Raw genomic sequence first — 27,762 nt, forward strand, 5'->3', positions numbered from 1 at the left:
GCTAGCGATGATGGTGAAATGGAACTTCTATGTATGGGCTTGAATGTCTTCATAACCAAAGACTTTAAAAAAATTGAAATATAAGAACATAAGAAAGGCCCTGCTGGATCAGACCAAGGCCCATCAAGTCCAGCAGTTTGTTCACACAGTGGCCAACCAGGTGCCTCTAGGAAGCCACAAACAAGACGAGTGCAGCAGCACCATCCTGCCTGTGTTCCACCACACCCAAAATAATAGGCATGCTCCTCTGATACTAGAGAGAATACGTATGCAGCATGACTAGTATCCATTCTAACTAATAGCCATGAATACCCCTCTCCTCCATGAATATGTCCACTCCCCTCTTAAAGCCCTCCAAGCTGGCAGCCATCACCACATCCTGGGGCAGGGAGTTCCACAATTTAGCTATGCGTTGTGTGAAAAAATACTTCCTTTTATCTGTTTTGAATCTCTCACCCTCCAGCTTTAGCAGATGACCCCGTGTTCTAGTATTATGGGAAATCAGTTCTCTCTCACACACCCCATTTTTAGCAGCATTCAGGGGTGGATACGGTTGCCAGCTCCAGGTTGGGAAATTCCTGGAGACTTTGGGGGTGGAGCCTGAGGAGGGTAGGGTTTGGGGAGGTGAGGGACTTCAGTGTGGTATAATGCCATTGAATCCACCTTCCAAAGCAGCCATTTTCTCCAGGTGAACTGATCTCTGTTGCCTGGAGGTCAGTTGTAATAGCGGGAGATGTCCAGCCACCACCTGGAGGCTAAGTAATCAAAGATTAACACCTGCTACTCATTGTATCCTATTTGGGAACGTTGTAAATTATTGAACTTGTCTATGCAACCATGTACTGGAGAATGAATATCCTTGTTTGGAAATCATAAGATATGAGATATTAATTCTACATGGTATGCTTCTTTTCTTCATCCCTATGGAGATTATTACCACTGGCTTTGAAAGCTTGCATTGAAACAAGTGTACTTGTTAAGACGCAAATTAAACGGGACTGAGGAAGACTTGAAACGATCGTATCACTGTTTACCTTCTCTTCTTTTGAAGACATCCAAGCTGGATTGACTGTGACTGCTACTCTTTTGTAGACACTCACCTTTGGATTGATTGTTACTCTCTTGTAGACACTTACCTTGGATTGATAGTTACTGTATAATATGTGATGCTTGCTTATGCTTATTACACTTTTTGAGCATTTGGCTGTAGTGATTTGTTCTGTACCACCTGGAGGCTGGCAACCCTACAAAGGAGGCAATGGGTAAACATATGCTGGTTGCTGCTGCTGCTGTCTGGGTCTGAGATGACCAGCCTTGTGAGGCAGCCGCCACCATTGGGGCCCATCTCACTTTGCTCCTGCACCATGTTAATGTTCTAATCTGCCCCAGCAGCCCCAAGAAGTAATGTGGCCGTTGGGCTGAATTTGGCTAGCTGGGTCCCAAGAGACACTAGCCTGAGGAGGTGACCCAAACCTGGAAGCCTAATTCCTTCTCTCCGGTCCCTTCGTTCTACCAGAGCTTTGCCTCCAGCTCAGCCAAGCTTCTCAAGCATCAGAGAGAAGCAAGAGAACAAACACCCAGAGCAAGGGAGCGACAAGAAATGAAGCAAGCCTTCCCAGCACCACTCATGGAACACTGTGTGCCTGACACTGTTTGTTCACAAGAGCTTACCACATCATGTGTGGGAAGCCCTCCCAGTGTGAGATTTGTTTCAAACCACATCCACAAGAAGCTTTTCTTCCTCAGGTATTTTTAATAAATGTCTGGGGGTTGACTGGAGCCAGGGCTCCTATGGGAATGCCATTCTTAGGATCATGTGAAACCACAACAAAGAGTGCCTCTGATCATCTGCAGAGTCCCTGTCCTTTGCCACCAAGGAACCACACCCAAAACATGCTCATATACACACGTGGGATTGGGGTCACACCAGAGCCCCAGCACCTCTCTTTTTTCTGTTATCAATAGGTTGATGGCAGATGCCCCCTGATTCTACACGGTAACCTGGAACACCAATGAATGGTAACACTGCATCTTTTCATGGCTGGCTTACTGAATAGTTAGGAGAATACAATGGCATAATAATATCATTAATATAGTATTTTCAGAATTCAGATCAATTCATAGTTATCTTGTAATCATTACAATATCCCTGTAAGGAAGAAGAAGAGTTGGTTTTTATACGCCGATTTTCTCTACCTTAAGGAGTCTCAAAGTGGCTTACAATTGCCTTCCCTTCCCCACAACAGGCACCTTGTGAGGTAGGTGGGGCTGAGAGAGTTCAGAGAGAACTGTGACTAGCCCAAAGTCACCCAGCAGGCTTCATGTGGAGGAGTGAGGAATCAAACCCAGCTCTCCAGATTAGAGTCTGCCGCTCTTAACCTCTACACCGAGCTGGAAGGCCAGTATTTTTACCCCCAACTTGCAGATGGGAGACTGAGACTGGGGGAGGTGGAGAAGCACTTTGCCTAAGGCTCCCTACTGAGTTTGGGGCTGAGGTGAGATGGGAAGTAGGTTCAGGGCCTCCTCCTGGGTGAACCCTCCCTGTGAGCTCTCTGATCAGCCACAGTATGGCCCCGTGGTTGTTTTTTTCCCTTCTGGCTGTGGTTCCAGGGTTACTAAATGCCCTCTCTGAGGAGATGCCAAGAAGGGGGGCAAACTACATGTCACACTGGAAACCTGTGATCACAACACTTGATGGGGAAAAAATACAGGTTCAGGGGCTCCACATTTGATCAGAGAAGCAGCACTGGATGTGTTTAACCTTACCTTACCTTATTTTACCTCTACCCAAACTGCATCCTCACAGTGGGGAGAGTACAAATACAGAAGTCATAGCCTGTTTCTTGATTTATTTATTTATTATTTGCCTTTCTACATTATAGGAACTCAAGATAGCTTACATTGTAAATCATAATAAAATACATAAAAACCACTAGGAATGATGTTGAAAGAAGACTTTGCCTTGGGGTGGGGTATTTTGAAACCAAGCTGTACAGGTCTTACTGTACTTGCTTCAATTCAGACTGCCTTGTCTGTTCTTCCAAATGACAATGTTAGAAGACTACAATTTTCGCACATAGTAACTTCTGTCTATGAGAGTCTGAGTTTAGATTCTACAGGTCGACCAGCGTGTTGAGAGGCAGCTTGACATCCAGAGACTCTTACCAAAAGAGGAGCGAGAAGGACAGGAAGTACTTTGAGACAGCAGATCTGGATTTTCCAGCAGAGAACACCACCCATAGATGAAAGAGGTTCACAACGATCAGAACAACAAGGTCAGACATTTATTAAACAACAAACTCAACCTTCCTTTCCCAGACCTCAATATAATAAGAAAACAGATCCTGGAAGTGAGAAAAGTTTACCAGGAGGTCAAGAGGGACCAAAAGGATATAGCCTGAGACAAAATGTTAAACGACCGGATTGGTATGGAAATCAAGAACGGAGAACCCCAAATCCATATAGACGTGGGAAACCTTCTATTCCACCTGTTGAAGAGAGGTAGGCTCCTGTAGGGCAACCACAGCCACAACAAGAGCACAGAGTTCAACAAGTTCAACATGGAAATTCTCGTCCAGTACAACAATCATCAAATGAGGGTGGTCCGAGACACTCAAGCTACAATAACATGTCTGCCCACCAGTTGGAGGACGTAACAGGAGACTCCAGTGGAGGTGACCACGGTAACCACCATTAATGGCGGTAAGGACTAAGATTTGTATTTTTTCATTTTAACTTTAGATGGAAGAAAAATACAAACTGAAGTAATGTTTTATGAAGGAATACAAGTTATAGTTTCCATTAAAGATGTTCCTTGGAGGATGAATTCAAGTTTAACATTGACTATTAAGTTACCAATAGAACAATATCAGGAAAAAATAATTCAAGATTCTCAGTTGTCTGAAAAAGGATGCTTACAATTGAAACATCTTTTTCATCAATATGATAAAGTTTTTCAGAAATGGGAAAATCAAACAGGTCATGTGAAAGACTTACAATTTCATATTGCTACAGGTACAACATTGCCTAAAGCTCAAAAAACAATATTATATTAATCAAAAAGGCAGACCAGACATTCAAGTTGTTATTAATGATTTATTGACTCAAGGAGTTTTAATTCCAAGAAGCAGTCCAATGAATTCTCCAGTGTATCCTGTACCTAAACCTGATGGAAGAAGGCAAATGGTTGTTGATTACAGAGAAGTAAATAAAGTTACACCTGTAGTTGCAGCACAGAATAGCCATTTAACTGGAATGTTACACAACTTAATTCGACACAAGTTTAAGACTACTTTGGACTTAAGTAATGTTTTTTGGTCGTGTCCAATCTCTCCAGATAGCTATTGCATAACGGCTTTCACTTGGGAAAGTAAACAATATGCATCCACACGCCTTCCTCAAGGGTTTTTTAATTCACCTGCGTTGTTTTCTGGGGATGTCATTGAAACTTTACGTGAAGTTCCTAATGTATTTGTATATGTTGATGACATTTATTTTTGTCCACTGAAGAGGAACACTTACAGGCATTGGTTACAAGCATAGTTACTGACAGTAATTATTTAGCTAGATGTTTCAATGAGGACATGGACACATGAATTTCTAATGGATTCATGAACAATAAGAAGAAACCTCTACAACACACTGGTAGATGGAAAACTATTGCACACATTGCTAAAAGCTGCCCAGATATCCAAGTGATACATGAGCCAAGGCATAGACTAATGGGATCTTCCCTACATACACAGGGAAACATAACAGCTGACATGTTAGCTCAACAAGCAAGCCATTCTATACATACTGCTGTACATACCAAGCCAGTTACTGATTTACATCTGATTCACTGTCTAGATGTAAAAAATAAAAATAAAGGTAAAGGTCCCCTGTGCATGCACCGGGTCATTCCTGACCCATGGGGTGACGTCACATCCTGACGTTTACTAGGCAGACTTTGTTTACGGGATGGTTTGCCAGTGCCTTCCCCAGTCATCTTCCCTTTACCCCCAACAAGCTGGGTTCTCATTTTACCGACCTCGGAAGGATGGAAGGCTGAGTCAACCTTGAGCTGGCTACCTTAAACCGACTTCCGTCGGGATTGAACTCAGGTCGTGAGCAGAGCTTTTGATTGCAATACTGCAGCTTACCACTCTGTGCCATGGGGCTCCTTGTCTAGATGTATCCAGACCTAATCCACCTGGATATCCAACAACATATTCTTACATCAGAAATGAGCAAGGTGATGTAATTGTATGTAAACCTGATGGTAAATTTATCTTACCTCCACGTGCTAAACGTCCTATACTTGTTCAAACAGCACATACTGGTTTGGGGGGACTGCATGGGGGAAGAGATGCCACTTTAACGTGTTTGAAGGGAAAATATTGGTGGCCTAATATGAAAAAGGATGTTGTTTCTATTTTAAGTCAATGTACAGCTGGTCAAGTTGTAAACAGTACTAACACTGTTCAAGTTCCTTTCATTGAACAGCAACGTCCCAGCATGCCATTTGAGAAGGTGTTTATGGATTATATTGGACCATTATCTCCTTCAGACAGTATGGTAAACATTCTTGTATTTGTTGATGGTTGTACAGGGTTTACTTGGTTATATCCCACTAGGATCCAAACGGTTGAAGCAACCATCAAAGCACTCAATGCTTTCGTTTCTACAGCTATTCCAAAGATTTTGCTCACAGACCAGGGTCCCTCTTTTACTGCTGGCCAGTTCAAGGACTGGGCCAAAGCTCTGGGCATTACTTTGGAATACAGTAGTGTTTATCACCCCAAAGTAGTGGGAAGGTGGAGCGAAAAAATGCAGAGGTAAAACGCGCTTTGACTAAGCTCCTGCTTGGTAGACCTAAGCGATGGGCCAAGTTAATTCCTTTTGTAATGTTTGGTTTGAATTCTTATACCAGTTCAACAAATGCTAAATCGCCTTTTGGACTATTATATGGTGTCCCACCTTTATCTCCTTTCACCTCTACTGATACTACAGTATCCAGAGATGAACAACTGGCTTTGGTTCAAAAATTACGCTTATCTTTAGCTCATGATGCTTCTGTTCCAGACACTTTGTTTCTTTATCCAGGCCTTCTCGTCCAGAGAGGGTAAATAGTCCACCTCAGCTAAGACCTCAGTGGAAAAAGCCTACTCCGATACATACAGTTTTGAATCCCAGGACTATTACAATTTTGGACACCAACAGCCAGGAAAGAAAATTGTCAGTGGACAACATCAAGATTACTAGTCATCAGCATGGTCTCAGCAGTGGATCAGCAACTAGATCAGCAGCTGGATCAGAACGAAGTTCAGAGACCATCACAGCATGACTCCACTATCATCAATGATGTAAGTGCTTCTGCTTCTTTGCCACAAACCTCTACATGGAAAAAGAGGGCCTACCTGATATGTATCAGGTCAGTTCAAATATGTTTTTGATCATATTTGCATGTATAATGTTTCTTTTGATTCTTGGAGTATTGAATTCAGTGATTTCATGGATGTAATGAAAATAGACATCTCATCAGTAGCATGCAATATATGACTATTCTTCTGAACGAGCACGGTTTGGGAACCTTATCCTCATTCAATCGTGACTAGGGAGAGGGTACTTGGAATATCTCAAGTATTCCTACTTGATGGACTTCTGATTGCTTGGGTTCAGGACATCATTTCTTTGCATGCCTAAACTTCAAGATGTCCATATGAACTTTAACTTACCTTTTGATCCGGAGCAAAGACTTTATAACGGGACAATGTTATGAGAATTTTGGACATTGCTACCTGGTTTCATGGAAAACCAGTTTGCAGATGACCCACTTAAGAGCTCATTGTGGATCAGTACCCATTACCAGATGCAAGGTAAATAAGATATACGGATCAAGTTATATGAAACTATTATAAAAAAATACTTTATATTGTGACTTCTGACTACGATGAAAAGCGAGAAAGACTTTGAGCAAGACTTCAAGCAAAAAAGACTTCAAGCATATGCCACTATGCAGATGGCTTCCTTTGGAGCAGCATGATGAGTAATTAATACTTCATAGCTTCAGCATGAATTGAATCTTTTAACTGAATAGATGGAAAAACTTGCATTCATTCAAAAGCATCATTAACTAATTATAAAGCTTTATATTTAGAATTGATTGTCTCAAGGACAATATATGATATCGATTGGACAGTGGTAAATGTTGGACATCTGGTGAGAACATTAGAATCTTTATTCTCGACTTTGGTTACGGTTTTTACTTCAGTTAAGAGATTTTATAAGTGAAATACTAGGTAGAGTCAACAGGGCTCTGGATTCTATGTCATATTTAAAGTAAATATTAATTGCTGTTGTCATAATTATAATTTTGATCTTAATGGTGAAATTATCTTCATGGTTACGTCTCAAGCTCAAGAACATCGATCAATGAATGATAACAATACAGAAGAACCTAAGGGAAGTTCTGTTCTAAGGTGGAAAAACTGCAAGCCTAACAAATATCCTATAAGAACACTTAGTTTTATGAGTTGCATATATTCTTCTGAAACTAAACAGATTATTGCTAATAATTATATGTGTCATTGTTACCAAACTAGATTAGGTTTGTGGAGATTAAAGTATACTCGTTGATATTGTCTTAAAATAATTAATGGACCTATCAGTTTTACAAAAACTTATCCAGATTTATACATTCCTGAAAAGAAAAAGAAAAGGAATAATGCATGGACATGTTTGAGTAGACATTTATAGCAACAACATGGTTTACATAACCTACAAACTGTATCCATGACTACAAATGATATGATGAGATCTGATGTGCTTATGTCTAAAGCAACAAAGGGCGAAAATGCATGGTCGCTTTATCCTTTAATCCCTGTTTTGGCCAGGATCAAACGCACATTAGGCGAAACGCATGCGTTCGATCCAGGCTGAATCCTGGCTGAAACAGGGATTAAAGGAGGATAAAGCGACCATGCGTTTTCGCCCAAAGACTTTTGCAACACAAACTGATATTCCAGCACACCCATATTATGATGGCCGAAATGTTAACATAGAAGAAGATCTTCAATTATCAGATGGACTATTTACTATTGATAGTGATTGGACTCAAGAAAACTGGATAGATTCCATAGTTTGTTTGCTTGTTTGTTTTTGCTGGTCAGTGACCATATAAATAATTTTTTTCTATAGTTCAGCAAATTTAAAGAAGTTATGCTTTTTTATTTGTGTATTAATAAAGTGATCTGTATTATTTGCTTTGCATAGAAAAATTGTGCAATGTAAAAGGAGAGGGTGTTACATAACATATGTATGTTATGTAAAGGTTGTACATAAACAGAATTTTCCTATTGAACTTTCATTGAAAACCATTCAAGGATTTTTCTCTCCCTAGTAGAAACTAGTTGACAAAATTATGCCTCTTTCTATAGCAAGGCTGGAGAGCAAAGAATGCCTACATTCCTTGCAGAGACCTTGAACACTTTCCAAGTGTTAAAGTGCTTTAAAATTTAGCATCCAGGAAAGTCTCGGTAACTAGGCTGGTAACTAGACTACAGCTGTTACATTTTCCAGCCTAAAATGTTGCCTGTTTTATCTTCAAGGTCAAGCTCTTTTCAATCACAAGGTTATGTCTCAATTTACAGTACAGTGAAAAGTGTCTAAAGAATGTCTCATTGAGAATAATGCAATGATATTGGATTTATAAACTATAAGTATTAAATACAGTTAAATAAACCCAATACATAAACAAAGCTAGAAAATGAACAGTGCTATGTAAGATATGTAACTTTATCCTTTTTTAAGTTTTTTATTGTTTAAGAGAAGAAACATGGTAAAGCATGCTTATAGAAATGCTATGTATTTTGTATAAAGATGAATGATCCCGAGATTAGAATCTCTACAAGTATATGATACTATGATTACTATTTATGATTATTTGATGTTGATATTATACTGTTAAAGACAATAGTAATTGTTAATGCCAATAGTGGATGGCTTCAAGTTAGCCACAAACTTCCTTGGCTGGAAGAGGAAGTTCTTATATGGAAGTGTAGGAAGCCTCAACTAGATAGCTCAAGGATAGCAGTAATCTTGAGTACTAAATCTCCATGGATACTTGACTACTTTAGAGATGGGAAAAGTAGCAAGATTCTCTGTTCTCCTGTTATTTAATTAATACTGGAGACATGATATATGAGTGCTGAAAGCTAGGAAAGTTAGATCTCTCTAAGTCTTCGGACTAGGAGAATCTCAGAAGATACTGGCTTGGTATGTATGAACTATTTACTTATATGTTATTCTAGATAGTGTAAATCAGATTCTTTTAACTAAATCAGACTTCTTTAACTGTTATATTCTAAATTTTGGATTTTAAGATTACTTAGTATGTAGAACTTGCTTGTATTCTTGTATATTCTTTTAAGACTTTAAAATACATACATATACACATATATTACATTGAAGTTATACAATAAAAAGACTTACATTTGTAAGTAAATTAAGTTGTGTCCTGCTTATTAGGTGACTAACAGCCCATTCCTGAGAATTGGGCTGAAACCTTTAGGAGGCGGTGTGACCTCACTGCCAGCGTAAGTACGTGTAATCAAGCGATTACACGTACTTACGCTGGCGGCGAGGCCAGTCTACTGGCGGGTGAGTGTTGCGGGACCACGCCTCACCCCTCTGCTGGCGTGGCCTCTCTGTGGCGCCGGCAACGTTGTAGAGAGGCTGCGCCGGTGCAAGGGGGTGGGCCAGGGGGAGGAGCCGCCTACCCCCTTTTGGCCCCTTCCGCCAGTGCCGGTGCTGCTTTTTAGCAGGTGCAGCCTAGCTGTTCCCTATGGGGCAAAAGGCCCGTTAAACAAAAAAAAGTCGTGAAACGGCTTTTTTTTTTGTTTAACGGTGTATGGGAATTGGCTTAGGAAGAGGCGCTGCTGCACCTCTTCCCCGTCATCCCCGTATGCCTCAGCTCAGGAATGGGCTATAACTGTATAAGATAACATATCACTTCTCAGGAAGGGATCAATTCTAAGAGCATAGTCAAGGATGATTTACAATGGCTTCAATATTACCAAATCAAATCAGTTTTTGTACAAGATGCAAAAAAAGGTTTCTCTAAAGAAAAATCTCCTTTTCAAAGGATTCTACTAGACAATAATACAAAGCTGATTTCTAAAATGTATAATCTCCTTTTAACAATATACTGTGAGCAGGACACGATTAAACCAACTATGATCGATTGGGCTCAAAATGTGGGACATGATATTGTTTTAAATAAATGGGAAAGATTATGGTCTAAAGATTTAAAAGGAATAAAAGCACAGTCAGTGCGAGAAAACATCTATAAAATGATGTATAGATGGTATCTAACACCCAAGAAAATTGCAAAGATTTATAAAACGATGTCCCCTACTTGTTGGAAATGTAACAAAGAAATTGGTTCCTTTTATCACATGTGGTGGACCTGTGACAAAGCCAAAGACTTCTGGGACATGATTTATAACGAACTGAGATTAATACTACAAAAGAATATATCCAAAACACCAGAAATGATGTTATTGAGTATGATTCCAGACGACTTAGCAACACAAAGAACCTTTTTGATATATGCCACAACAGCTGCGAGACTGCTTTATGCAGCGAAATGGAAAGGGCTAGAAACTCCAGAGAAAAAAGACTGGATTGTTAAAATGTTTGAAGTGGCAGAAATGGCAAAACTCACAGCTATTCTAAATGAAGAAAATGACGTTCGGTTTTTGGGGGAATGGGGGGCGTGGATGCATTATTGTGAATATGAGTTAAAATTGGGAAGAATGGAAGAATATTTTCTAATCTGATCCAGAGGATTATTTTTGATTTTTTTTTTATATTGAATAAGCATAATTATATTTACTAACAGATTATGGTTTTTTATATATGGTATTGATATTTTATCAAGATTAGATTACCTATGACGGGAGGAACTTTTTATTAAGAGGCAGATAGAGGTGATGGGGAAGTCAAAAATTTTCCATTTCTTTTTTTCTTTTTTCTTTTCTCTTTTTAATTATATGATATGGAATTATAACAACTTTAGGTTAGAATTGAAATTCGATATTGTTATAGATGTTGTTTAATGCAATGGAAAATTTCTATCATAAAACCCAATAAAATTTATATATAAAAAAAAAATTCTAAGAGCATAGTCACTGAAAGGCACTGACCTGCTTCACTAGTTCCCAAGCAAGGATTTCTGTCATAATTGTACAGATATGAGGGTAGGCTGTGAATTTTCATTGGTAAGTGAAATGTATTCTGCACTGTCTTAGAGGTACTCTCAATTATTTCACAAGGTAACCTGCAGGGTTTAATTTGAGCCAGACTTGAGGCTCCAAACTTTTTTCTAATACCAGAGTTCATATTTTACTTACAATAGGTTAGGTAATATATATTCTAATAAACTGAGCCAGCATGGTGTAGCTGTCAGAGTGGAATGTGGGAGAGCCAGGGTAGAATCCTTACTCTGCCATGAAAGCTGTCTGGGTGACCGAGGGCCAGCCACACACTTGAGTCAATATGCAACAGGGAAGGGCTTAGCCTTACACTCTCGGTCTCACCTACCTCACAAGGCTGTTGTGAGGACAAAGTGGAGGAGAAGGGGAATGATGTGTATGCAGCTTTGGGTCCCCAGAGGAGAGAGAGGCAGAGTATAAATGAAGTAGTCTTTGGTGAGGGGCCATGTCAAAAGTGTTTTGGAAGTTCAATTATACAATATCTACATAGTCACCCTCATGCTTGTTAAGCTTCTCAAAGATACCTGAGCTTAGTGAGGCAGAACTTAGAAGTCATAAAGATTTTTCCTCAGCAGACTTTGGTCCTGCATGTGCTTAAAATTTCTAACTGTAATAAAAGTTTATATTACTTTATCTGGTTAGGTTAAACTAACTGGCCTATAATTTCTTGGATCTTCCCTACTTTATAAAAATTGGTGTAATATTGGCTACTTTCCAGTACTCTGATAGGAAGGCTGATATTAGCAACAAAATACATAACACTAGTTCGAAAATCACCAGTTTCACATTTGAGTTCCACAAGAACCCTTTGGTGTAGGCCATCTGGACCCACAAGTGTGTATATGTAAAGTGCTGTCAAGTCACAGCTCACTTATGGCGACCCCATACAATTTTCAAGGCAGTTGATTAAGCAGAGGTGGTTTGCCATTGCCTTCCTCTGCAACGTCTTCCTTGGTGGTCTCCCATCCAAGTACCAACCCTGTTTAGCTTCCACGATCTAAAGAGATCAGGCTGTACTATACCATTCCACGTCCGCCCCCCAGATGTACTCATTTTTAATTTGTCCATTAATCCTTGAACTTCACCTCTTTTTTTGACTCAGTTCATCTGGGGCAATTCAGCCTGGAATGCGCTGCTAATTACCATGCAAAAATGGCCTCAATGTTTTTAACAATCTGTTCCTCAAATTCTCTTTTTGCTTGTTTTATTGCCAACTTATATGTGTTTGTTGGAACCTGCATTCTTTTTTGTTCACCTTGTTCCAGGAAGTCTTCCACTTTTAAAAGGAAACCTTGCCTTTTATGACTTCCTTAACATGGGACATTAGCAAGGCTATTGCCCTTTTAGATCTGGCAGTACCTCCCCTAATCTGAGGTATGTATGCTTTTGGGGCTTCAATTAATGTGGAGTAGGGATGCCAACCTTCAGGTGGTGGCTGGAGATCTCCTGGGATTACAACTGATCTCCAGGGGGCAGAGATCAGTTCCCTGGAGAAAATTGCCACCTTGGAAGGTGGTCTCTATGGCATTATACCCCATTGAAACCCCTCCCCTCCCCAAACACCACCCTAGAATCATAGAGTTGGAAGGGTCCATACAGGCCATCTAGTCCAACCCCGTTTAATGCAGGATCAGCCTAGAGCATCCCTGACAAGTGTTTGTCCAGCCTCTGCTTAAAGATTGCCAGTGAGGGGGAGCTCAACACCTCCCTAGGTGGCTGATTCCACTGTTGAACAACTCTTTTTTTTCCTAATATCCAGCTGGTACCTTTCCTCCCGCAATTTAAACCCATTATTGCGGGTCCTATCCTCTGCTGCCAACAGGAACAGCTCCCTGCCCTCCTCTAAGTGACAGCCCTTCAAATACTTAAAGAGCAATCATGCCCACCCCCCAACCTCCTCTTCTCCAGACTAAACATTCCCAGCTCCCTCAGCCTTTCCTCATAGGGCTTGATCTCCAGGCCCCTGATCATCCTCGTCGCTCTCCTCTGCACCCACTCGATTCTGTCCACATCCTTTTTGAAGTGAGGCCTCCAGAACTGCACACAATACTCCAGGTATAGCCTGACCAATGCAGTGTACAGCGGAACTATGACATCTTGTGATTTGGATGTTATGCCTCTGTGGATGCACCCCAAGATCGCATTGGCTTTTTTTTTGTTGCTGCATCACACTGGCTGCTCATATTTAACTTACTATTTAACTTGTACACCAAGATTCTGTTCTCACACACTGCTGCCCGGAAGGGTATCCCCCATCCAGTATGCATGTCCCTCATTTCTGTTACCCAGATGTAGCACTTGGCACTTATCCTTGTTGACTTGCATCCTGTTCACATCCGCCCACTTTTCTAGTGTGTTCAGATCTCATTGAATTCTATCTCTATCTTTTGGCATATTTACTGCTCCTCCAAGTTTGGTGTCATCTGCAAATTTAATGAGTAGTCCCTCCACACCCTCATCCAGATCATTTATAAAAATATTGAAAAGTACCGGGCCCAGAACCGAACCCCGTGGCACCCCATTGGACACCTCTCTCCATTCAAATGAAATGCTCTTTGAGTGCGATTCTGCAACCAGTTCTTTATCCACCTAACTACCCTAGAGTCCAGTCCACCCTCCTCAGGCTCCACCCCACAAAATCTCCAGGTATTTCCCAACCCAGAGCTGACAACCCTAATGTAGATAGGGTTGCAAACCTCCAGGTAGTATGAAGGCTCATAAATCAACAGCCCATAATAGGAAATTAAACACGTTGAGACTTAAGTATTCCTAATACTGGCACAGGTTAAATTTTTAAGATTGCTTAACCTCCAGGTAGGGACTGGAGATCTCCTGCTATTTATTATAACTGATCTCCAGCCGACAGAGATCAGTTCACCTGGAGAAAATAGCCGCCTTGGCCACTGGACTCTATGGCATTGGAATCCCTCCCCTCCCCAAACCCCACCCTCCTCAGGCTCCGCCCCCAAAACCTCCCGCTGGTGGTGAAGAGGGACCTGGCAACCCTAAATGTAGAACATGGGTTCTCAACAAGGGGTGGGATTTTAGGGTTCGGGGGGCGGGGCGGGGATTGGGACCACTATTCAGCAAAGCGTGATGTCCTGTAGATTATATACAATCTGTAAAATTGTATCTTGTAGGTTATCCGGGCTGTGTAACCGTGGTCTTGGAATTTTCTTTCCTGACGTTTCGCCAGCAACTGTGGCAGGCATCTTCAGAGGAGTCACACTGAAGGACAGTGTCTCTCAGTGTCAAGTGTGTAGGAAGATAGACACTGAGAGACCCTGTCCTTCAGTGTGACTCCTCTGAAGACGCCGGCCACAGCTGCTGGCGAAACGTCAGGAAAGAAAATACCAAGACCACGGTCACACAGCCCGGATAGCCTACAAGAACCAATGAACTCTGACCGTGAAAGCCTTCGACAATATATTGTAAAATTGTAGTTTGTTTTTAATTTAATCTGCCACATTCAATAAAGTTGATGACTATCTTGGGAAGGGGGGAATTCTATTCCGAACAATGGCGAGAGGGCGGAACGGCGCAAAAAAAGGTTGAGAACCACTGGCGGAGAAGGTTTCGACTCTGTCCCTCCTCCCTTTTGTTAGCCTTCCGACTCGACTCCTCCTTTCTCGTAACCTTCCGTCTCCCGCGATCAAAGGCGATCGTTTTGGAGCCCGGAGGCAGCTTCCCACCGGCAGAAAAGCGGAGCTTCGGGCGTCCCGGTCCCGGACGGGCCGGGGCGCTGCGCGCGCGCTCGGCCTCCCGAGAGCCGGACGAAGCCCCTGGGGCGGGCTCCGTGCAAAGGAAGACGCGAGAGGGCCGCGCGTCCAGCTTGCGCGGCCGGGCCCTTGGCCGCCGGAGGGCCCAGCCGGGCGGGAGCCCTGCCCCGGCCCGGCCTGGCCCGCCCCCAGCCAGCCGGCCAGGTGGCGCCTATAAGAGCCGCGCGGCTGTTGGCAGGAGGCGAGCGCCGCGGTGGGATGGATTGGGCGTGGGGCGCGCTGGCGCTGCTCCCCGCGGCGACGCCCTGGGGTCTGGCGCTGCTGGCGGCGCTGGGGGGCGCGGCGTGGCTGGCCCGCCGGCCCCTGCGGCTCTGGCGCGGCCCGGAGGCGGCGGGCTACTTGGGCGAGGCCGGCTGGAGCCGCGCGCAGGTGGCCCGGCGAGTGCGCCGCGGCCGCCGCACCGGCCAGCTGCCTCCCGTCTACCCCAACGGCTGGTTCTGCCTCCTGGAGTCGGCCCGCCTGCGCCGCGGAGAGGTGCGCGGGGTGGCCGCGCTCGGTGAGTGAGAGGCGGGCCTGGGCGGCAGCGAGAGGGCCTCTCGGGGCGGACTCCCGGACGCGCGCGGGGCGCCTCGCTTGTACCGCCCAGGCGCTTTGGGGACGAGTCGTCGAGTTGGAAGGGGCCGCCAGGGTCATCTAGTCCAGCCCCCTGCACAGTGCAGGCATTTCACAACTGCCTCCCCTCCCCGCACCCCCAGTGACCCCTACTCCGTGCCCAGGAGATGGCCAAGGTGCCCCCCCTCTCATGAACTAAGGAGCAGAAGACGAGGGTGCAGAAACCGCCTCCCGCTCTTCTGAGCTGGAATGTTGATTTGGAATAGAAGAGAGAAGAAAGTGGCCTGCATAACTGACCCATCCATATGTGTGTGGAGGGCTTCTGCTCGGCCTTGATGCCTCTGAACATATACAGAATGTACTTCCATAGAATCATAGAGTTGGAAGGGACCACCAGGGTCATCAAGTCCAACCCCCTGCACAATGCAGGAAATTCACAACTACCCCCCCCCCCCGCCAAGATGCCCTCCCTATTTCCTAGACTAAAGCACACATCATGGGGCCCTTTCACACAGCCCAAATAATGCACTTTCAATGCACTTTGAAGGTGGATTTTACTGTGTGAACTGGCAAAATCCACTTTCAAATGATCGTTAAGGTGCATTGAAAGTGCCTTGTTTGGGCTGTGTGAAAGTGCCATGGTTTCTTCTAATAGTGTGTTTTTTAAGGCTGACCTTTCTGTGTGTGGGTGCATACACGTGCACATAACACCCTTACTTTGCTTCACACAACTGCACCTAGGAGCTCAGCGCTGTGTAGCAACGGTTTTTTCCAGTGCTTTGGACATTCTAATAAGAGGGTTGTTGAGTACGTGCTGAATGCATACACCCAAACTACTATACTGAACTTTTTAGCACTTTGCCTTAAGAACACATCTTCTCCCCCACAAAAGTTCAGTTTGTGGATGTGATTTGCCTGTGATGGTAGATCTGGATTTGGTGCTAAAGTGGGATGCACATGTGCAACTAAACTATTCAGCTCTAGTCAAGACGGTCAGGATTGCAGCCGAACTGGAACAGAATTTGCTCCTTCTAAGTAATGTGCATTGGATTGAGTTACATGAAAATTGGGTTTATGAGCACAAAAAGCTTGAGCTGAAGGTTAGAAAGCCCTTTGAGAGGTTTTCTCAAACTGTTCCCATCCCTACAAGCTGATGTGGGGCTAGTTGGCAGGTACTAAACCATGTCTGGGTTGCTGGGAGTGGGTGTGATGGAATGCCCCCCCCATACTTAAAAGATTGCTGTATATAGATGAAGGGGGAAAAAAACAAGGTGTGGAGTAATGGTTCTAGTGAGCAAATAGTTAAATTGCAGTCACTATGACAAGCTTTTGGTTTCAAACGTATACTTCAAAGGCAGATTTCAGGTATGAAGTCTGAACACCTAAGATGTGGTTTCTAGAATGCTAGTGGATTCAGATTGTTTATAACTTTTTCAAAGTGTACCTTTTAAAGCCAGAGGTTATGGGATCTTTTAAACACCATCATTGGATTTTCTGTTTATTCCTTTATAAAAGGAACAAAGCATACATGACGCTAGGGATCCATGCTCAGATCTCCAGGTGAGACAGGTTTTTTAGTTGCAGCCCCCAACCACATCAATTGGAGCTGGGGGCCTAACTTTTCCTTTCCATATCATGATAGGCTGCTTTAAGCCCAAGGAATTAGAAGAATAGGGAACCTGTATTGGTCTCCCTTCCCCCCTTCCAGTTGCTTAAGCAGCCTGGCAGTAAAAATAGTGGAAATGGCTGAGAAAGGTAACCTTACCTCCTCCCCCTCCTGCACAGCAGTTATGATTCATTCCCTACATCTGTGTCCCCCCCCCCCGTCCCCCACAATTGCTTTTTAAAGCTGAATTGGGCACCCTGGCTGGAATCCATGTGTACTTTACCCCAGAGCCTCTAGTCTCTCTCCTTGCATCATTGTGCTGTCTTGCCCTGTTTTTCAGAAAAAAGGCAGAGTGTCTGGCATGTTGAAGCATAAACTGACTGCTTACATTAGATCTAGGCTTTTGTCGCAATGGAGGCAGAGCTTGGAGGTTCTCACTCTCTATATAGGTTATTGTAAAGGTGCTTCTCTGCTGTGTTAAACCTGATGCAGGTATGCCATACCTGATGGTACAAGCTCACTGTTGCCTGGTTGTCACAGTTCTTTGTTTGGCTGCACTGTAGAATTCTGACCTATCTTTTCCAGCTCCCCTTGTCTGCCCTTCGCAATGGAAACTGGTTTGTCTACACACAGAAGTCAGCATCTTTTCTTCTGGCAGTGGCCTTAGAGATGCTTTGGAATGTCAAACAAAAGCTGGCCATTGTTCCTGGGCGCTTGTTTTTGCATAGGAAAGAGCTAACCCAAGTTTGCCAACTATTAAGCAGGCCCTTTGAGAATTATTCCTGCAGTGAACAGCTTCCCTTTGTAGAGAGTGTGGGGGTTACCGCACTTTGTATTCCCAATGATGTATTAAGAGTTTGAAAATGTTATCAAAAACATCGCTTTAAAAGGGTTTTTGGATACCATGGCTTATAAATGGTTGGAAGACGTCTTCACAGCTAAAGGGGCCAAACAAAGTGCGAACAATATTTTTTATAACGTTTTCAAACTCTTAATACATTGGTGGGAATACATAGGAAGTGCGAACAGTATTTTTTATAACATTTTCAGACTCTTAATACATTGCTGGGAATACAAGTGTGGTAACCCCCATAGTCTGTTAAACAGAGAAGCTTTTTGAAATCATTCCTCTTTGGCTGTTCAATGAAAGGCACATCTACAGGGCAAACTTAAAACCAGGTTCAACTCTGTTGTATTGTCTAATATGCAGTGGAGGAAGAGTTGGAAACCACTTCCTGGGTCTAATAAGGAATCTTTCAGTGTCAACATTCCCTGGGGTCTTTGGGGAAAGTTTATGTTAGCTTGAATATGTTATAGTGATGTTGCAGTAATCATTTGAGTTTAGCTTTCTTTGGATCTGGGGGGCTGTTGAATAGCTTTCAGGGTGTTGGGGTGGTGGACTCTGATCTGGAGAACCGGGTTTGATTCCCCAGTCCTCCACATGAGCGGCGGAGGCTAATCTGGTGAATGGGATTTGTTTCCCTGCTCCTGCACACAAAGCCAGCTGGGTGACCTTGGGCAAGTTCGCGCCGCCGCTCAAAAGGCACGATCGGGTGGGGGGGAGAAGCCGCCGCGCAGAAGGCGTGATGGGGGGGGGAAGGCGCAATCGGGTGGGGTGGGGGGAGAAGGCGGGACAGCCCGCCCATCAGCTGGCCGGCGGGAGCATGCTGGGAGAGGGCCCAGCAGGCGAATTACCGTATTGACCCGAGTATAAGCCGAGGTGAGTTTTTTAAGCCAAAAATCATGGCTAAAAAACTCGGCTTATACTCGAGTATATACGGTAGTGTCTTTGTGAAGCCAGTTGAAATGCAAGAAGTCAAAGTGACCTAGCAGAATGACTCAAGTCTTGGAGGGAGGTTTCTGACAAATTGGCTCTTGAGTAACGTAAATGAGCTGCTTTGAACTAACTTGGCAATGGGGTGCCCATGTGATTAGGTCACTCTAAGGCTGTTACCGCACTAGGTATTCACAGCGATGTATCAAGAGTTTGGAAATGTTATAAAAAATTCTGTTCGCACTTTGTTTGGCCCCTTTGGCTGTGAAGAAGTCTTCCAACCATTTTTTAGCCGTGGCATCCAAAAACCCTTTTAAAGCGATGTATTAAGAGTTTGAAAATGCTATAAAAAACATCGCTGGGAATACATAATGCGGTAACCCCCTAGGACTGGCTGGGGGAGCAAAGGCCCATGTTGTGTTTTATTGTGGATTTGTCAGATTTCCTCAGTGTTGGTTGGGGATGCTCTGATTAAAGGCATTGTGGTCAGTTTTTGACATAGGTGAGCCAGGATTAATATATTTTTTGCTTTATTCATTACATACACAGGTTGACTTAACTAAAAGAATAACACGAGCTTAGCTGATTCAAACCAAAGGTCCATCTAGTCCAGCATCCCTGTTTCCCATAGATGCTAACCAGATGCCTCTCTGAAGACCCACAAGCAATGACACAGGCTAAGGCCCCCTGGTTGTTGCCCTTTGATAATTGGTTATCAGGGGTTCGGCCTCTGAATATGGAGGTTCTGTGAAGCCATCATAGCTAATAGCAGTTGATGGACCTGTCCTTCATTAATTCATCATATCCCTCTTTAAAACAATCTAAGTTACTTGCTACCACTATATCCTGTGGTAGTAAGTTCCAAAAATTAACTGTGCATTGTGTGAAGAAGCACTTTGTCTTGTCTGTTCTGAACCTACTGCTCATCAGCTTCATTGGGTGCCCCCAAGTAGGAATATATTGACAGAAGAGGAAAGTTCTATTTATCCCCTTTCTCTCCACCAGGAAATTTGTATAAACATGTTTTGGTGAAACTACTACAGTGACCTACTTACCGTACCAAAAGTGGCTTTTGGAGAAAAACAGCACTGTGGATGTGAAGAGTTTGATCTCTTAAAAATAGATATTGACATGTAAAAACGTCAATTGATCATGATTTGCCCATGCAATTCTAAACAGTGGGAGTTCCTTGGCAAGTCGGTTCCATGGATGACCCATATCCCTTTAAGTAGGCACCACTGATACAGAAACTTTGACAAGTGCTGTGGACAGTAGATGTGCTTTGGCAGGGTATAAACCGTGAGAAGACAAGAGTCACTGGAAAAGACAATCATGCTAGGAAAAGATGAGGGCAGCAGGAAAAGAGGAAGACCCAACAAGAGATAGATTGATTCAATAAAGGAAGCCACTGCCCTCAATTTGCAAGTTCTGAGCAAGGCTGTCAAAGATAGGACATTTTGGAGGACATTGATTCATAGGGTCGGCATGAGTCGGAAGCGACTTGACGGCACTTAAAACACACAAAAACAGTGATACCTTAAAACTGTGATGTCATTTTATGGAAAAATTTGGCTGTCTGAGAAATATCCCTATGCTTGCAGGCTCCTACCTGTCCCTTGGGTCACGACTATCCACACCTATGCATTGGATTACTTAACATTCTAACTTGTCATCATATAGAACAGTTCCTATCATTCTGCAGAATATGTAAAACAGAATGAATGGAGATTGCACTCTAAGATTTTTATGGTCTTGGCTGTTGTAACATATTTATCTAACCATCTTTTCTTGCTCAGTCACTTGGGAGGAAGGAAATGGAGAAAGGGTCAAAGCCAGTGAATAGCTCCCCTAGGGAGTGGCACCCAAGAGCTGCCCATACCTAGGATGGCCACAGAAGAATCCACAATAAGCTAAGAAGAAGAAGAGTTGGTTTTTATACCTCGCTTTTCTCTACCTGTAAGGAGTCTCAAAGTGGCTTACAATCACCTTTCCTTGTGAGATAGGTGGAGATGTTATGGGAAATGCTGGGGGTCTCCAATATTTAGATGGAGAAATTAGCTTATTGGAGACTGCCCTGCAAATCTATTGGAATGAATGGTTTTATTTGCATTTAGCCATAGGCTATTACAAACATGTCAAGGATACCACAGATACATAATAAAGGAAATACAAGGTTAATAAAATTCTAGATTGATAATAAATATAATAAAACTATGCTAAAATATACATAATAAAACTTTCAGAGAAATAATAAGTAAAAATTGTGGTGGTGTCCCAATCAGCCAATGGGACCTAGCAACCATTAAAATCAACCCGAAGGTTCAGCTCTCTTAGCAACCGTATTGGACCTTATTTTCTTTGCTGCCACAGCATACAGGGAAGTATTGGAGACTGAATTTAGAGCTCTAATGAGAGGCTTGATTTAAAGTGAGGTCTTTCACCTGTGTATACGGGAGATGAGCAAATCGGGAGGAATACAACTGACGTGAAATAATTTAAACTAAGAGAAAAGCGATTCCACCTAAACATTTGGAAGAACTTTCTGACTGTGAGGGCGGTTCGACGGTGGAATGCGCTGCCTCGGGTGGGGGGGTGGAGTCCCTGTCTTTGGAGGTCTTTAAGCAGAGGTTGGATGGCCATCTGGCTGGAGCGCTTTGATTGTGGGATCCTGCATGGCAGGGGGTTGGACTGGATTGCCCTTGTGGTCTCTTCCAACCTTGTGTGATTTTGTGATATTTTTTTTGTAAACAGGGAAACAGGTATTCTTTATTTAGGGGACTAAAGGGGGGTACACACACAGAGAGAGAAATAACACAATAATACAACACTACCACACACAGATTCCTAATAGGGATAGGGTAATTGAAAGTTATAGCTGCCTTTAGAGGCCTTGTGAGAAGTTCCAAGGAGAGAGGCCGCAGCAACGGAATCGATCAGCGACCAGCGCTTCATGATAAGGAGACTGTGCTATGGCACGGGGCAATCGTTTGGATCCAGGAAAACGAGTACAGAGGTACCACTGTGAGGGTGGCTATATTTATACTAAAATTCTGCCCTAAGGCAGGGTGACTTCACCAGAATGGGTGCACAAAGGTAAGATTGCTTCTCAAGTATTGAAGCATTACAGGGAGAAAAGGACAGGAGCTAGACAATCCAAAGAATAATAGATGCTTGATGACTGGCAAGTATCGGGCAATGATTGGTATCAGGAGTCTGCCATGTGCAGGTGGGTGAGGCAAGGCAAAGAACTAAAAGGTGGGGTTAGCCCGTTCCCAGGCTGTCCCAGAAAGGAATGTCAGGATGTGATCTCTGGCTCTGGTCTTCTGGCGTGATCTTGATAGATCGGTCACATTGATAGTTATGCAAAGGTCACAGTGTTCTTTCTTTTGTCTGGAGAGACACCACTCTTCCATGGCTCAGGGGGTTGCAGGTGGGGCTGGAAACATTCTCCCAGGGGTTTGCAGCTGCATCCAAGATGGAGTTCGGGCCACTTCCGTTCCTGAGTTCACCGCACTGTGTGTTTGCTGTGTGGTTCTGTTCCAGTCCTGCGCTGCATGCCTTCTGCATAGTCCTAGTCCAGTCCTGCACTATAGTCCAGTCTATGTGTGCCAGGGATGCTGGGTATGAGGGGCTATAGCCACAGAGATGAGAGAGTTCGGAGAGAACTGTGACTAGCCCAAGGTCACCCAGCAGGCTTCATGTGGAGGAGTGGGGAATCAAACCCGGTTCTCCAATGTCAGGATCAGGTGTCTGTCCCTAGCATCCCATAAGCAAACTCATCCAGACAGGTAGATCTGAAGCAGTTAGACTTTATTAGGAGCAAAAGACAGATTAAAGAACTGACTACCCTCAGGTAGGTAAGGCTGGTAATGTCTGAACACAGGCAAGTTGCATGCTTAAGACACTACGGACTGAAAAGGTAAACATTGCTAGGCAACCCCGAGATAAGCGGTTCCCAGGAAGACAGACTTAACATTACTTCAGCTGCAGAAAACAGGATGAGTGAAACTGTACACAGACGTTCACAGGCATGAGAACCAAGGACTTGACGTGTAGCCAGAACCTGGCCTAACTTAAGTCAAGAGCCTTTACTCCAGCTAAAAGGCAAAGGCCTGACATCCAGGTTAGAGTCCACCGTACTTAACCACTACACCATGTTGGCTCAGCCTAAGACTACACCAGGAAGTCAGTCTGCTGTCAGCACCATTTGCCATGGTGATCTGGTTTGGCTCCAGTAGTGGAGAATGCTGAGAAATGGGAATCCAGCTAGACAAAAGCCTGCATGGGGAGAGGTTGCTTGAATTGCTTTGCACTTAAACTGGTTTATGATGCATGTACAAAGCTGGTGGCAATTTTTGTGCATGCAGTGATAGTAAAGTTGCCATTTTACTCATAAAAAATGAAAGTATGCCGTAAGTTAATAGAGCTGCTAGTTAATAGGGTTCGGTTATCATATTTTAAAACAGCTTGCAAAAGCCACAGTGCAAGCTGTGTGTTAAGTGCCTCAAATCGCGTCCGACTCATGGCGACCCTATGAATCAAAGTCCTCCAAAATGTCCTATCTTTGACAGCCTTGCTCAGATCTTGCAAATTGAGGGCCGTGGCTTCCTTTGTAGAATCAATTCATCTCTTGTTGGGTCTTCCTCTTTTCCTGCTGCCTTCAGCTTTTCCTAGCATAATTGTCTTTTCTATTGACTCTTGTCTTCTCATAATGTGCCCCAGTTTAGTCATTTTAGCTTCTAGGGTCAGCGCAAGCTACTGAAGAGGTATTTCTCTTTTCACATAGAGAGAATGCCTTTTTCAAGGCAGCAATTACCGGATCTTTCTTGTTGAACGCAGGAAGAAGTATAGGGATTTTGCAATTGGTAGTAGTTATTCCGGATCATATTGGTTAATAACTTGCATCGGGGTTTGTCTCATTTCCCATAACCTGTTACAAAGTATGCCTTGTTGGCACGGACTACGTCTGCTGGAGAATTAGATTTGTGACTTTTCACTACACAGGGATGCAGGGAGTCCAAATCTAGACTCCCAATTTCTATATGGTAGTTGATTCTAATATCAGTTCCAGGCAACAGAATAGCCAAGGGTTTCAGTAGCTGCTATGGAGCGCTCTGGGTTGCAAGTGAGCAAGGTCAGTTGTGTTCAGCCTCAAAATTGGACAAGCGGCTGTTTTTGTTGCTGCACTAACTTTTATCAGCCGTTATCCAGAGTCTATTTGTGAGCTTTTTTGATCTTTTGCAAAAAACAAACAAAACTAGAAACTTTTTCTCTACCTTGAAGGAGTCTCAAGGCGGCTTACAATCACCTTCCCTTCCCCTCGCCACAACAGACACCCTGTAAGGTAGATGGGGCTGAGAGAGTTCGGAGAGAGCTGTGACTAGCCCAAGGTCACCCGGCTGGCTTCATGTGGAAGAGTGGGGAAACAAACCCAGTTCACCAGATTAGCCTCCACCGCTCATGCTGAAGAGTGGGGAATCAAACCTGGTTCTCCAGATCACACTCCACCTCTCCAAACCACCGTTCTTAACCACTGCACCACGCTTGTAAATCCAGCCGTGTGTGGACAGCTTGGCTATTATTTACAACATTGCCCACGTTCGAAAGTTGAGTTGCAGATTATTGCTGTAGCACAACAAAAGGACATTATCCAATGATGTGTGGCTTTAGGCCATGAAAGCACCAAATCTTTCAGATTGATAGCAGCTTCTCTTTTCTGGCCCTATAGTGTCGCACCTTCCTAACTTCATGAATGGCTGTCCAGCTGCTGCTGCTACACCAACTGGGGCTGGGTGGGGGAGGACCTGTGAGAGCCACAACAGTGGCTCAGGGTGCTGCTGAGGATAGGGATGCTGAGTGGGACCTGGGGATCCCGTGGAATTACAGCTCATCTCCAGGCTACAGAGATCAGTTCCCCTGGAGAAAAGGGATGCTTTGGAGGTTGGACTCTGTGGCATTGTACCCCACTGAGGTCCGTGTCCTCCCCATGCTCTACCCCCAAACCTCCAGGAGTTTCCCAATCTGGAGTTGTCAACCCTACCCCCCACCAGTGGTCAGGAGGGACCTGGATACCCTAGCTGAGAAGGAGAGGGTCTGGGAAAGCATATGGCAGCAGGGCTGGTGACAACCTGACAGCGTGTTGGTGTGGTCTTTGGCTGTCCTTGCCCCAGCCTTTCTCTGCTTCCTTGGCTCAACACAAGTGTGGGGCAGGGCCATCTGTTGGGGGGAGAGAGCCCAAGCGCCTGGTGTGTGTGTGTGTGTGGGGGGGCTGTACTGGTCTTGCCACTGCTATGGGCACTTTCAGATGCCAGCTGCTGGGTGGCACATGGACAGATTACTGGAGAGCTTGCCCCTGGAAAGGAAACAGAACCGGCAGTACAGTGGCATCCACCCATAGGATCCCAGGGTGGGTGGATTCCATGGTTGTGGCTTGGGACAGCCCAGGGGCCCTGGGAAGAGGTTGGGGCCTTGGACCTCCCCTGCCAGGCTGGATATCCTCCATGTGGTAGGTGGTCTCTGCTGTCTGGGGCGTGGCTGTGCTTCTGAGGGAGGGCTAAGCCAGCTGGAGGTAGGCAGTCCCTGGAGGGGCAGCGAAATGAGGTTATGCTACATGGGTGTATGCCCCATTACTATGTATGTGAGTGAAAGTTGGACAATGAAGAAAACTGACTGGATGAAAGTTTATTCCTATGAAATGTGAACCCATGAAGCTGCCTTATACTGAATCAGACCCTTGGTCCGTCAGAGTCAGTATTGTCTACTCAGACTGGCAGCAGCTCTCCAGGGTCTCAGGTAGAGGTTTTTCACATCACTAACTTGCCTAGTCCCTTTAACTGGAGATGTCGAGGATTGAACCTGGGACCTTCTGTATGCCAAGCAGATGCTCTACCACTGAGCCACAGCTTGGAGGAGAGTTTTACAGATATTGTGGACCTCAAAGAAGACAAATAAATGAATTCTAGATCAAATTCAGCCTGAATTCTTCCTAGAAGCTAAAAGGACCAAACTGAAGCTGTTGTACTTTGGTCGCAGTATGAGAAGACAAGAGTCACTGGAAAAGACAATAATGCTAGGAAAGTTGAAGGCAGCAGGAAAAGAGGAAGACCCACATGAGATGGATTGACTCAATCAAGGAAGCTGCAGCCCTCCGTCTGCAAGACCTGAGCAAGGCTGTTAATGATAGGATATTTTGGAGGGCATTGATTCACAGGATCGCCAGAAGTTGAAAGCCACTTGACATCACTTAATGCACACACACACACACACGCACATACACACACGGGTGTATACATTGGCTGCTGTGTGGCAGCCAGCCTCAGCGGTAGCTGGGTCTTGGGGTGGCACAGGGTTGACACCCGCCCCAGGCCTGTCTGCTGCACCTGCCCAGGTATGACAGTAGTCCTGGTGGGGGGTAGGAGTGGGATTACTGAGCTAGATGGATCAGTGGTCTGAGTCAGTATATGAAAGCTTCACATGTTCTGGCCACTCAGAAACCTGGAATTAGGGGCACCGTTCAAAACATTCTGGTTGTGAACCTAGAAAGTGGAACATTGGCATAAAGACTCGAACACAGTGTACCTCAGTACAATCAATATGAAGTTGAACTTTGATATGGTTATTTAATCCTATTGGATCCAGCAGTTCTGTGAAGGGTACTCCTTTTATCCCACACAAAGGATGTGTCAGCATTAGCAAAACAAATCTGTAGGTCCCTAGTGATTGTATTTCTGTTTAGATTAGGCAAGGTTGAGGGGATGCCACTGAAATGCCTTCATCTCCAAATTATGATTCATATCCTGAGTATAAAAAGTTGCTTCCTCTCTAGTATTGGAAACGTCTTGACATGATCGCCAAGATGAGTTACTGCCCAGAGAAGGGGGTGTGACCCTTTTCAGTCGAGTTACTGCCCAGAGAAGGGGGTGTGACCTTTTTCAGTCGCCAGTTTAGGCTGCAATAACTAGTGAAAAAAACAGATTTTTCATTAGAAGCTGGAGAGGGGCATTACCGCCCTATTTTAAAAGGTTGTTGCAGGTGTTACTGAGAACACAAAGCACTTTGCCCAGTATTGCATAGCTTCATACATGAAGTCTTGAATCATCTTAATGCTTTTGCATTCGCATTTAAAGAAACTGCAGATTATTGTGCACATCATGGCCTTCCTTTCAAAAGCATCTAACTAAGGAGCTTCCGAGACCAGGGTGCAAAGACGTCTGTCTCCTTTGGGTTTTACAGGAAACAAACAACCTCCAATCCTCTGCCAAGTACAGATTCGGGCACATGCCAAAACCATACGGGCTCACCTTAAGAAATGCTTGCAAGGTCAACTAGAAGGAGCTGGGTAGAGAGGACACAGTGACCTGGCAAAGAAACTTTCCTGCGCAGCTCACTTGCTCAGGAAATTGCTTTTCATAACTTTTCTTAGAACTGACACTGCAGATGCCAAAGCAAGTTTTGAAATTCTTCTTCACATGTTCATTTTATGAAGGCAATTTATCCCCCAAGATTATGCAATTCTTGATCTCCAGATGACAGAAATTAGTTCCCCTGGAGAAAATGGCTGCTTTGGAAGGTGGACTCTTTGGCATTATGCCCTGCTGAGATCACTTCCCTCCCCAGACCTCACCCTCCCAAGACTCTACCCCCAAATCAGGAATTTCCCAACCTGGAGCTGGCAACTCTAAGGGGGAAGTGATCTCTGTAGTTAGGAGATCCATTGTGATTCTGGAAGCTACCTCCATTGTTTCTGTATGGTGGGGGAGGAAGCAGGGGGGAGACTGGGAGGGTGATGGGGGCAGA

The 27,762-nt window shown here is 44.2% G+C and overlaps 1 protein-coding gene across 1 annotated transcript in view; it reads left to right on the top strand.

Annotated features, from left to right (window-relative positions):
- Positions 1 to 6,251: 6,251 nt before the first annotated feature.
- The window catches only part of LOC130486826 (cholesterol 7-desaturase nvd-like), a 37,522-nt gene continuing 16,011 nt past the window's right edge, over positions 6,252 to 27,762 (top strand). The window contains exons 1-2 of the mRNA XM_056860126.1: positions 6,252 to 6,412; positions 14,914 to 15,530. Of these exons, the coding sequence (XP_056716104.1) occupies positions 6,252 to 6,412; positions 14,914 to 15,530 (778 nt within the window). The remainder of the gene's footprint in view (positions 6,413 to 14,913; positions 15,531 to 27,762) is intronic.

This window comes from Euleptes europaea, chromosome 14 (genome assembly GCF_029931775.1).
Source record: "Euleptes europaea isolate rEulEur1 chromosome 14, rEulEur1.hap1, whole genome shotgun sequence".
In the NCBI taxonomy this organism is placed as follows: Eukaryota; Metazoa; Chordata; class Lepidosauria; order Squamata; family Sphaerodactylidae; genus Euleptes; species Euleptes europaea.